At 48.6% G+C, this 13,150-nt stretch overlaps 1 protein-coding gene across 1 annotated transcript in view; it reads right to left on the reverse strand.

Annotated features, from left to right (window-relative positions):
• LOC130387250 (piezo-type mechanosensitive ion channel component 2) overlaps window positions 1-13,150 on the reverse strand; it is an 82,427-nt gene that overhangs the window by 26,476 nt on the left and 42,801 nt on the right. The window contains exons 14-23 of the mRNA XM_056596269.1: window positions 12,410-12,633; window positions 11,037-11,185; window positions 10,119-10,292; window positions 7,434-7,735; window positions 4,299-4,459; window positions 3,057-3,233; window positions 2,583-2,708; window positions 2,012-2,212; window positions 1,264-1,468; window positions 368-469 (exon numbers count right to left, since the gene is read on the reverse strand). Coding sequence (XP_056452244.1) covers window positions 368-469; window positions 1,264-1,468; window positions 2,012-2,212; window positions 2,583-2,708; window positions 3,057-3,233; window positions 4,299-4,459; window positions 7,434-7,735; window positions 10,119-10,292; window positions 11,037-11,185; window positions 12,410-12,633 — 1,821 coding nt within the window. The remainder of the gene's footprint in view (window positions 1-367; window positions 470-1,263; window positions 1,469-2,011; window positions 2,213-2,582; window positions 2,709-3,056; window positions 3,234-4,298; window positions 4,460-7,433; window positions 7,736-10,118; window positions 10,293-11,036; window positions 11,186-12,409; window positions 12,634-13,150) is intronic.

A 13,150-nucleotide genomic window follows, 5' to 3' on the forward strand; every position in this document is an offset into this window, starting at 1 on the left:
AGAGGAGTTTGTCAGGCATGATGAGAAGAGGAGGAGGAGAGAGGAGTTGGAGAAGCAAGGTGATGAGGAGGAGGAGGAGGAGGAGGTGGTGGAGGTTGAGGAGGTGGAGGAGGAGAGGAGTTGGAGAGGCAAGGTGAGGAGAGGAGAAGAGAGGTATGATGAGAAGAGGAGGAGGGGAGAGGAGCGGCAGAGAGAGGCAAGGAGGAGAGGAGGAGGGGTGGAAAAGGAGGAGAGAAGAGAAGAGGAGAAGAGATACAAATATAAAGGAGAACAGAGAAGAGGGCATTTAACAGAAAACCTGGCATGACATTCCATTGACAAAATGAAACCTGTCTGCAGTATAGAGAACACCCAGAAATATACGTACAGAACAGGAACATTGGGTTGGGCTTTGTGTGGAAGTCAGGAACATAGAGCCACTTGACCACGTTGGACTCGGTGCCAGAGTTGGGGAATCTCCAAGGGTAGTCTGAAAGCAATCACACACAAAAGGAGCAGCAAATATTAGTCATTCCAGATACGAAAACATTGCCTACCATGAGATGCCAGAGGCAATGTTATGCCCGCTGTCCAACGGCTATCGATGTATATCGGTCAAACGGTAGATTAGCTCTGTAAACTGATGTCAGACTACTTTATTGTTCAGCTTCTGTGTTCAGTCCACCAGCCACCAACAACTAATGAGGTAGAACAAGGAGCACAACGCAACATAACAATCCCTTCTGAGTGTGTAAACTCTGATCATTATACTCTTTCTGCATGAACCACTGAATCTTTGTTTCTCTCTCTCTTTGTGTACATTGCATTTCTGGTACTTAGCCACTTTATAATTTATAATTTACACTTTACACTACACTTTTATAATTTATACTGTCTGTTTTGTTTCCTCTGTTTGTTGTTGTTTGTTCTGTTTGTCTTGTCTTGACTTTAGCATTTAGTTTAGCATTTACCTTAGCATCTTTTTGTTTTCATTAGTACTTTGTATTGTTATTGTATTGTATTGTATTTTTATCCGGTTTTTTTTCCACTGCTGCTGGGCTGTTGCAACAAACACATTTCTCCTACGGGGGATTAATAAAGTTGTATCTATCTATTAGGGATCGACCGATATGGATTTTTTAGGGCCGATACCGATTTTTTTTCATCAGCCTTAGCCGATGACCGATACCGATTTTTTTTTATTTTTTTTTAATATACCGATATATCGGTCGATCACTACTATCAATCCATCGCATTGTTCTCCACTCCGACATCCAGCCGTACCTTTGCAGGCGGCGGGGGGGATCCCCACACACATGAAGTACTGGAAGGTGATCATGCAGGCCAGGAAGCAGCAGTACTTGGGCCAGATCTCAGCGATGGCCTTCCTCCGGCGGCGGTACATGACCACGCTGAGTGCGAAGGCGTGCAGCATGGCGTAGAAGTCCATGCGCTGGCCAATCACGTTGACCACCAGCAGCAGGCACGTCTAGGGGAGTCATGTGACCAACAATCAATCGGCAGCCGCAGAACAAAAGACACAAAGCAGTGGGTGAGAGATGAGAGAGACAAGAAATATGTACAGAGGATATATATACATAATATATATATAAACCATAGATGGAATGAAGAACATCCATTAGGTTATTATTTGTGTCCCTGATTCCCAATCGTTTGATTCCTGATCATTATTCATTTGGATATAATGACCAAGATGTAAATAGAGACATTCATTCCTTTGCTTCCTCGTGTTATTTTTCATCACAAACGAAAAACCATCCCAGATGATATCTAAATAAAAGAAACAACATAAAACAATATTATATCGGCATTATTCCGGCACAATTCAACGTGGTACACACAGATCATCAACTGTGCTGACTACAATCTCTGATGGTTGTGATCACCTCAGGTAAACATAGCATCATGCCAAGCGTTCCCAGTGAGTCCGTTTACATATTCCCTGCACGGGAACACTGAGGAGAGCGTTAACAGGCCCCGTTGACGGTTCGACGTGGTTCTCCCGGCGTACCTCCAGCCCGAACTTGTAGAAGAAGTAGTTGACGAAGTACTTGACGAAGTTGACGATGCCTTGGTCCAGGTGCTGGCGCGTGATGCCGTGGAAGATGATCCGGGCGGCGGGCGGGGTCAGTTTGTTGCGGAGCCGGAAGTACTGCTGGTGGCGGTAGATGGTCACCTCGAACGCCAGGATGGCCAGCATCAACAGGTTGTTCTGACACACGACACACGCAGTTCAGCGGGAATAGTGAAAACAGAGGAACTTTGTACGCAGAAACGGTGCGTCGATCCCTGCTTTGATTTTTTCGGGCGAAACAAAATTCGTTCAGAGGGGGAAGAATTCGGGCATGGCCATTACGTACGTTTGGGGTCGTGGGAATGATTTGGGCAAATAGTTAGATAGGTCAACTTGACATGCAAAGGTTTTCTTTGTTGCACCACAGAGCTGATCCCATGAATATGTATTTTGTTTTTAACATATCCCATACAACGTTTTCTCTTTCCATGCAATTTCATAAATGTTTTACTTTATAGATTTTTGCACCCTTGCATGCATCTCCCCTCCCAGTAAGACCAGTGCTTACCCGCAGGTATTCCAACAGGGGTTCAGACTTCATGAGGCCCACCCAGTTGGCTGGATCCACCGGCTCTTTATAAAGCACAGACTCACTCGTCAGTTCTTCCATTATTTTGAGTTCGTAGCCTGCTGGCTGTGGATAGAGGAGGGGTGTCAGCCACAGTTAGTCGATCAACTACGGCATACATTAAATAAATCGATAGAAACCAATGATATGAAGTCTCCATACTACATTCCGAATGTTAAAAGGTAAATGTATTGCCTCACATTCACCCATTCATGCCCACATTCACACACCGACGGGGCGGAGTCGACCCCGCCGGGCGACAGCCAGCTCGTCGGGAGCAGTAAGGTTGAGGCGTCTTGCTCAGGGACACCTCGACACTCCGCTAGGAGGAGCCGGGGATCCAACTAGCAACCTTCCGGTTACCAGCCTTCCGCTCTAAAAAAAAACCAAGGCAGCGATGTTGTGTCTGCTCACCAGGGTGCAGTTGCTGGAGTAGAATTCCGGATCTATGGACTTCAGCTGGTACAACATCTTACAGATGACGATGACGCACGTCCACACGGTGCAGATGCTGGAGGCGATGGGCCGGACCTGGGTGAAGGGCAGGGCGAAGGCCCAGGACGCCAGGAACACCGAGTTGAAGAGGGACACCTGACGGGGAGACATAAAACAACGCACGCACACACACACACAATTTTTATGTCGGTAAACCACACTGGTCTATACAGAAGCTGGCCCATTAACCACGCTTCTATTGACAAGATGGAGGAACGGGAGAAAGAGAAGAAAGGAAAGGAAAAAGGACGATAATGATATGACATTGAGAAACGGTTAGATCTAACAGGGGACAATGGCATGACAAACACATCACACGACCACGCGCAATCGAAAACACGCGCGCTCACTCAACCAGCAGTCATTGCTCTCCCTGGCTGTGCTGAAGTTCATGAGCAGCGACCAAGCAGTTTGCTTTTAATTTCGGGAACACCTCTAGCGTGAAGACCTACCACTGTGGGCTTGGCTTTCAAACCTCTGCGGTTCAAATCAATGCAGATCGGGCTGATTCAGCACAATGAATAATAAACATCTCATAGTGCTGTACGAAACAAAGCAGGCGAGCGGATCCCTTCCCAGGCCTTTATGTCAAATTAAAAGGGAGGCAGGGTACGGGGAGATAGGGGGGGAGGGGAGGGGGGGGGGGGGGAGGGGAGGAGGGGGCCTTAATGCGTCACTTGACGTGCTGTTGATGTTACGAGGCAATGCTTCCACGCCCAGGCGTCTCAGGGGTGAAACAACCGTCAAAAGGGGACAGGAAGCTGTTTAGTGAGACCAGCCCCTATTTGGCAAGAAAGATACCGGCTGCAGATTGAGTCACCATTCGACAGAACCTCTTCCACTCAGCTATTCCAAATAAAACATGTCGTTGGGTGACATCAGCTGTCCGTTTCCCACAATGTACATCCTGACTAAATTGTACCATGCCGTGTTTCCAGTGAAAAAGAAAACTGCTTGTGCACTGCCCCAACAAACACCGACGCCCACCTGTAGAACGCCAGCTGAAGTTCCCCAACACCGATACGACACGTGTTCCGACAACAGCCACCAACAGCTACGGCACCTGGCCTGTTTTTACTAGCTTGTAAGCGTGCACCTTACGACCTCAAGTAGAGGAGCCGGACCCGTTGCGGCTGTGGTCCCGGCTGTCGTGCTGCGTACCTCTTTGATGGAGACCAGGATGATGTAGCAGGACACGATCTTGATGATGTGGATCTCCAGCAGCCACCAGATGAAGAGCTGCAGCTTGTGGAAGTACTCCAGGAACTTGAGAAACAGCACCGTGAGCCGGTCCACCACCAGATGCCATTTGTTCTTCAGGTCTGGAGGGGCGGAAGCAGGGAGCAAACGTTACGTTTCACACACGCCAGAGGAACAGAGGAAAGGAGGCACAAGTGACGCCATAACCTTGGTATTGATCAGGCTAAAAAGTAACATCGATATATTATTTACTTTAAGGGAAAAAAAAAACATTCAGAAACAAACACCCTGATTCATTTTCTGTCTATGTAAAGATCTATACATACTGTACATAAAAGCTATCCAAGACTCAACATCGTAAAAGAGCTTGTTTTCCAACCGCCTAGAGTCTGTGAAACATATACCTTAATCTTGCACTGATGCCTCGGACTAATAAACTGTCTAAACACCCACCAAGTTTAGCCCATTTATTTATTGCGTCTGCTTTTTACAGCGGCTTTGCGTTCTCATGGCTCAGAGTGGCATCTTTGTTTGGATGAAGGTCTTGGTGAGAGTGTATCCCACGTAGCTCACAGCTCATTACAAACTGACGGGAGCTTACTTTTCGCCCTTGGGTAATTTGGTGTAATGTACACAAACGCTAGTTAGATTTACAACCGCCCTTAATGTCTGTGAATCACACTAATGAATGACGCAGACCAGTGGCTCTCTGACTGCCTACCAGTGGAACAAAGGAACTGGCAGCAGAAGAAACACAAGGAAACTAAATACAGGAGCTAGGGTCACGTCTGGGGTGTCTGAAAGGAGGACTGGGGATGAATGGCCGTTGGCGTTCGAACCTGCACCTCGGCATATTTTACGACGCAGCTTCAGGTAATGAATGAGCTGACTGGTGAGACGGCAGACATCAGATACTGGAGCGCCAAGGGGAACACTGGCGCCTTTTGACTAACGCATGCAACCTGCAGCTTATAGAGGAGTGAGGCCGCATAGAACAGATAAATGCTTAGGACAGCGCGTTGCCGTGGACACTACTGTTGCCTTGCGAGAGGCACAAAACATCCATCGCCAAACAGCGTCCAGTGTGGAACTTCAAAATAAGAGCCCTGGCCGGGACAATCGGGCACCACATGACTTGTTCTGCGAGTGTAAAATGAAACAGAGTGGCTTTTTGTGGAGTCATATTTTGGTTCAAACCTGTTGATCCCTGAAGGATTGCGAATGTTGCAATGCAAGATAGCTAATACTTATACTCTACTTGTCGTACAAATTCCTATATTTGCTAATTGTCGCGACAGGGCCATTGTTACGGCGTCCAACAAACAGCCTTTGGACAGCCTTTGGACAACCCAACATAAAGACGGACGACAGGGTTTTGGGGAAAAACAATATTTTATGGTTGACAATGATCGTAAGGTTTCGCACAAGGAAAACTAGTAGCAGCAACCAGAAAAAAACCCTGCCTGCAGAAAAAGCCTAGGTGATTACCATAACAGGGAGAAAAATGCAAAGGATAAACCTCACGCTAACTGCCTTGGAGGTTCAGCTTATCTAACTTCCGTGCCCGACAGCGGACAAAATAAAACAGTGGAAGCTATATAGCTACGCTTGCTCTCTAACCACCAAGAGCAACAACAAATAACCATATATTTTTTTAACATATATATCTGTAACAGAATTGACAAAAGGTACAAGTGTGCCAGCGTCTGTGCTCAAATAAGAGAGAGAGAGCCACCATCTTCCACTTGGCTTTATATGTGTGGGGGCGGCGCCAACAATCAGGGCGAGCCAACCAGCAACCTGCAGCCACAAGGCTCCACCTCCAGGAGGTGATTGAAATGATTGAGTGCAGGAGGCAAAAGCAAGACATTAGTGCAAAACAAACAAAAACAGCACAAGACCCCGCACTACCACGTAACAGCCATGTATACACCATGGCCGTGTTCCAATACCCGTACTGTCCGTACTGCGTACTCAAAATTTGAGTACGCAGTACGTTCCAATTCAGATCCGGCGAAAAGAAGTATACTTCAAGGACCCGGATGCCGTACTCAAAATGGGCTAATCGTGAAGTGTGGATCGAAGGACACTCTCCGTACTCAACGGCAGCCATCTTAGCTACGTAGCGGAAGAGGCGGAGCCAGGCTGAGCCAAAGTCGGCGCATTTTCCACATAGCCTGCATTAATAGAGTCATTTTGTAGTTTTTATAGCTTTTTATAGCTGCTAGGCGTAAAGAGTTCACCGTTCAAAGCGGGATGTTTATTGCGGGGGAGGAGCCGCGGCGGCAGTCGTGATCGTCATTTCCGGTAAGTGCACCACAGAGTACTCGATTTGGAACAGCACTCACATCTGAAAAATTAGCGTACTCAAGTGAGTACGGATAGTGCAGATAGTGTACTTCCTTTAAGTGTACTCATGGAAGTACGGGTATTGGAACACGGCACATGTATACACAACCGTCTCTTCTCCGTCAAGGCTGCTGCTATGGTTCGGTTCATCTGTTCCAATATTTTGTTATTGTTTTCTCCTAAAGCTTTGGTTTGTTTAAACCTACGAGCTGAAGATCATAGACACTGATTGAATCAAACTGAATATTTATTTTCTCTGAAAAATTAAGTCTCTCTTCCTCTCCCTTTTGAACATGAAGTGCATTATTTGAGTTATGTACTTGCTTCTTAAGATCCTGAGGATCCCATTTGTTTGCTTTTTACTTTATTTCCTGCATTTTAGTGCTCATTATTTTGTAAGTATTATTTTTAACATGTTCAACAAATTGTGTCTGGATTGGCGTTGGCGTGCCTCATCAGTGTCTCACCGTGTCAATGTCTAAATTAAGATTACTTTTTTTTCCTGCGTTTTTAACGTATGCAAAGTTTTGTATGTATGTGATATGTTAATAAATAAACAAAATAAAAAATAAATAAAAAAAATGTTGTGTATATATGTGATGTGTGATCGAAATAAATAAACGAAATAAACTAAAAATAATAAATTAAATGTGTATATACCGGTATGTGATGTGTGACCGAAATAAATAAACTAAATAAACAAAACAACTAAAAAGAAAAAGTTGTCGGTTTCCGTGTTGTGCGTACCGGAGCTCTGCTCGGTGCTGTTCTCGGTGGTGGGGGCGCCCCCGCTGCTGCAGCACCGGCTCCCCTCGCTGCCCGACCGCCGCTGCCTCTTCCCCAGGGAGTAGCTGCCGGTCCCCCCCGCCGACGAGGCGTCCTCCTCCTCCGTGGACGTCACCACCACCAGCATCTCCTCGGGCACCCCACCCGCCCCCCCACCCGCTCCCCCACCCTTCCTGTCCTCGGTGCTGCGTAGGGACGGCTCGTCCACCGAGCTGGAGCTGAGCAGGGTGAGGTCTGCCAGGCTGCCGTCAGGGTGGACCAGCCTGGGACAACCAGCCGGGGTGTGGGGGGTGGGGTGGGGGTAGGGTTGGGTGGAGGTGGGGGTACGGTTGGGTGGAGGTGGGGGTAGGGTTGGGTGGAGGTGGGGGTTGGGGATGGAGGGGGGGTTGGGGTAGTGGTTGGGGGGGGGTTGGGGTTGGGGTGGGGGTTGGAGGTGGTGGGGGTTGGAGTGGGGGTGGGGGTGGGGTTGGGGGTGGGGGTGGGGGTGGTGGGAGCGGATGGGGGGGAGAGGGAACACGGATCAATGGTAGTAGACAGCGTGTCATCCGAGTCGGCAATGTATGGAAACGATTGCACGCGAGAGAGGCACAGGAAATGGCCAAATGACAAAATGACAGAGGCATGCCGGCAAATGGGAACCCCATGCACTCGCGCACACACACGCACACACACACACACACACACACACACACACACACACACACACACACACACACACACACACACACACACACACACACACACACACACAGAGACACAGAGACAGGCAAGCACACCACAATGGAAAAGTAACACACACACATACACAGACACAAAGACACAGAGACAGGCAAGCACACCACAACGGAAAAGTAACACACACACATACACAGACACAAACACAGCCATAGACAACCCGATACACACACAGGCACACACACACACACACACACAAACGGTAAGGCCAAGTTGCAAACGTCTTCCAAGCAATGGGATGGGACCAATCAGCGGTAATTTCCATTAACCAAACGGCGGAGAGACATTATACCAAGCAGTCTGATCAATAGGCAATGCACATTAAATAATAATCACGTGTAAAGGGTTTCAGAGGGCTGCTGCTGTTTGTCCGGCGGTGGACAAATGATAACAGGCAGGGGGATGGGGGGGGGGGGGGGGGGGGTTGAGGACAGCTATCCTAGACGATAGGGTTGCCGTGGGAGAACCGAGGGGGGCTCTTGATGCATGATGTGGCTGCATGTCAGGGGGGTCAACTGCTGTCTCATTGATCGGGCGGCGCAGCGAACTTACTTGCTCGACTGCGTGGGGATTTTTTGCTTGATGCTGCTCAGGACAATACAAGTTACACAGAAGCCACGGCGGACAGTGAACAGAGAAAACAACAATGTCAGGCTGCTCAGATCATCCGTTAAATGAACCCTCTTCCCTTGGTGCTGCAGAGACACAAGGTAAGGGAAAAGGACCCCGAGGACAACATGGTGATGCAGGTGAAGGGAACGGGGGTTGTTCGAGGGGAGGAGAGTAAAGGAGAGGACGGAGAAGAGAGAGGGGAGGAGAGGAAGGGAGTGTGCGATGCAGAGTGTGGAAGTTATATGACACGTTCATTTGCTTCAGGGGTAATCAGATCGGGGTAGGACATGCTTGGTTGATGCTCACTTCCGTGTTGGGGCTTAACCATTTGAAAGACTCAATGGAGGTCTGAGGTGAGGTTTGATGGTCGCACGCTTCAATGGCAGAGGGGGCTTCAGGCAAAAATATATACCCCAAAAAAGCCTGGATTGTTTTTCTTAAATTGACCACAAATGTGTCAACAAAAAGTCACTCCGTTACCTCTGCAGGCATTGGAGAGTATAGAAAAAAACAATAATTCATCATAAGAGCAACCAGAATTGGGCAGTACTGCGGTGGAGGACAGGGTGGGGGGGGGGGGGTATCCAAGAGAGAAGGGATGGGGGGGTAGGGGGGGGCGATTGATCTCCGGATGGATGGGGACGGATGGGGATGGATGGATGGATGGGGATGGATGCTTCAGAAAGCGAGCAAGGTACCCACCTATTCATGATCACATAGACACGGCCATTGACTTTAGCATGGCTGAGAGAGGATGGGTGGCGTGGGTGTGAGAGGGGCAGAGAGGATGACGGAGGGCACACACACACACACAGACAGAGACAGAGAGAGGGGCAGAGAGGATGTGTAAGCCGGCAGGCATGAAGCTCACGAGAGCACCGATGGACATCAAGTCAACACAACACAACACCAACACCAGCACACTGCAGTCACCGATGAACCATGAGCAGCGAGACGCAACAAACAGCATGACACAGAAGCACATCGACCCATCGCCGGATGAGGTTGTGTGAGCAAGCGGGCAGGCCGCCTGTCTGAGTTGGAAGTGGTGTGGAGGATTCAACCTCCAGTGCCTTTTTTTTTAATTCAAGGGTAAGGCTCCAAAACACATTTAAGTGGGACGAAAACAAGGGATGGTAACACTTTTAGACGTCACAACCCTGGAAGATAAGCACTCTGCGGCTGGAGTAATTAGCGCCACCCTAAATCCAAAAAACGAAAACGGTGGTTTCAAAACCAAGCGTGTTGTGGATACTCCCCGGACGTATCCACCACAGTCCCCACCTCTCTCTCACCCACCTGTAGATCGTGCTTTCCTCCTTGGCCACCAGAGCCTGGAGGTCTGTGAGCGCGAGGAAGCGGTCGTGGAAGTAGTGAAGGTGGAGGATGCAGACCAGCAGGAAGGAGGCCGGGATGAAGATGCGGCTGAACAGCTCGGGCACAGAGAAAGTCTCCAGGCCCAGATCCTCCAGTCTGGAGGGAGGGAGACACAGAGAGGGAAAGGGAGAGAGAGAGAGAGAGAGAGAGAGAGAGAGAGAGAGAGAGAGAGAGAGAGAGAGAGAGAGAGAGAGAGAGAGAGAGAGAGAGACACACACAGACGGAGAGAGAGAGAGAGAGAGAGAGAGAGAGAGAGAGAGAGAGAGAGAGAGAGAGAGAGAGAGAGAGAGAGAGAGAGAGGGGGAGAGAGCGAGAGAGAGAGAGAGAGAGAGAGAGAGAGAGAGAGAGAGAGAGGTAAAGGGAGGGAGACACACAGAGAGAAAGGGAGAGAGACACAGAGGGAAAGGGAGAGGGACACAGAGGGAAAGAAAGAGGGAGACACACAGAGAGAAATATGGATACATTTAATTGGAAACTTTTTTGTCCACTCTAGTGTATATGTACAAAAAACAAACATTTAATAACGACATACACACAACTTGGCAACAATATGGGTGAGAGAGGGAGATCGAGAGAGAGATAAGATAGGAGAGAAAGAGAAGGATAGGAGTAGAGGGAGAAAGAGAGTAAGGAATTGAGTGGGGGAGACAAAAGACAGCAACAAAGAGGACAAAGACAGCGACAAAGAGGACAAAGAGACAGAGGACAAAGACAGAGACAGAGAGGACAAAGACAGAGACAGAGAGGACAGAGACAGAGACAGAAAGGGCGAAGACAGAGACAGAAAGGGCGAAGACAGCGTCAGAGAAAGCAGGGGGGTGGGGAGGTCGGCCTGCTCACTGCTTGTCATCCATGCCGGTCAAGCCCCTCCAGAAGGGCGGGGAGGTGTCGAACTGGAAGGTGTAGACCAGGATGAGCACCAGCATGGTGTACATCACCACCGACATCCAGAAGTACTTGAGAGCCCTCCTCCACCACTCGTAGTGCACCTGGGGGGGGGGGGGGGGGGCAGGCTATTCAATGGGGCTGAACGATTCATCGAATTGAAATCGAAATCGCGATGTATTAGAGCACGATATGCAAAGAACAAAAAGGTTTTTTATCTTTTTTGTTTTTTAGTTTTTACTTTTTTTGGGGGGGGGGGGTGATTTGTTACCGTTACTGACTGGAGATCGGTAAGATTTTTATATATTTTTAATTTCAATTCAATAGTTAAATAAAGAGGTTATAATATAAATTCAACTCAACACATTGGCCTGGCCTAAAGGAAAGAGCAGTTTATATGTTGACTTCTTCCAATGTTGGTCATACTAAAGAATGATTTATTGCTTTTTTAGTGAATAATACAGAACATAAGGAACTTCATAAATTAAAAAAATCGCAGATTAAATCGCAATCGCAATATTCATCAAAATAATCGCAATTAGATTGTTTCCCCAAATCGTTCAGCCCTACTTGTCACCATGGACACCTTGTGCTTGGTAATATAGCGTTGAAAAAAAAAGAAAAGCAAAAAGAAAATGAACCATAAGGGCTATGTGATATGACCTGCTGGCCTTGTTCCCGTGGAACGGGGGAGCATTAATATAACGGGACGGGGCATAAAGCAGTCCTAAAGCATCGTGGGAAAGAGAGGGCTGGATCCAGGGTCACTTTACGACAGCGCTAAAACTAGTCAGCAGCTTTCTACACTGGGAAATTGGATTCTCCGGTTCTTTACTGTGTATGTAAAGAACCGTGTGTGTGTATGAGTGTGTGTGTGTGTGTGTGTGTGTGTGTGTGTGTGTGTGTGTGTGTGTGTGTGTGTGTATGCGTGTGTTTATGTGTGTGTATGTGTGTGTGTGTATGCGTGTGTTTATGTGTGTCTGTGTGTGTGTGTGTGTGTGTGTGTTTGTGTGCATATGCGCACGTGTGTGTGTGTGTCTGCCTGTCGAAGGGTGCGGGTGTGTGTATGTGTGTGTGTGTGTATGCGTGTATTTATGTGTGTGTGTGTGTGTGTGTGTGTGTGTGTGTGTGTGTGTGCCTGTGTGCATATGCGCGTGTGTGCTTGCCGAGGGTGCGTGTGTGCACGCGGGGAGGTGCACAAACCCCACAGAGCAGCACACTACCGTGAGCTCGTAACCTGTGTTTGTGCACGTGTGCGAATCTGCTTCATCCTCGCGCATAAAGCGACGCCGCGGGGGCGTGTTGCGCGGCGTGCGCCCTGCTCCTACCTGGTAGAGGGCCACGCAGGACAGGAACATCATCATGTAGATGATCTTGTACATGACAATGCGGCCCTCGAAGCTGACGAAGAAGAACATGCCGCTGCAGATGTAGAGCCAGTACTTGACCAGCAGGGCCATGATCAGGCTGCCCAGCACCTGCACCACGTCCGGCTCCCCTCCTTCCCCCTCCTCCTCCTCCTTCTCCGACGACCTCCTCTCCTCCTCCTCTGCTCCGAAAAACAGCAAGGCCAGCAGCAGCAGCAGCATCTCGGTTACCACAGTCGACCACACCACTGCACTGCACTGCACTGCCCTGCGATGTCCGTACGGCTGTCTAGCCGTGCACTTGTCCGACTTAAACCCTGAGCGTATCTTAATGCTGTTCATACCAGGTCGTTGCCCTCCCTAGACCGGAAAGGGACAGTCCTACTTCATTTCCTCCCTCTGTTACCACTTGTTCTCAGCTGTAGCTCCACATGGCTGACCGATTACAAACAACAGAGGACTTTAACTTTGTAAATAAGTCAATAATAGTTTGAATAATAAGAGATCTCAATATTGACCAAAAATAATCGTGATTAGGATTTTTTCCATAATCGAGCAGCTCTACTCTGAGTGTGATCCAGCCAGCCGAACCATGGTAGTGGCAGAGGTAGTGGTTGTGGTAGTGGTTGTGGTAGTGGTAGTGGTAGTGGTTGTGGTTGTGGTAGTGGTAGCAGTTGCGGTAGCGGTAGGGGTAGGGGTTGT

This window comes from Gadus chalcogrammus, chromosome 8, assembly GCF_026213295.1.
Source record: "Gadus chalcogrammus isolate NIFS_2021 chromosome 8, NIFS_Gcha_1.0, whole genome shotgun sequence".
Lineage (NCBI taxonomy): Eukaryota > Metazoa > Chordata > Actinopteri > Gadiformes > Gadidae > Gadus > Gadus chalcogrammus.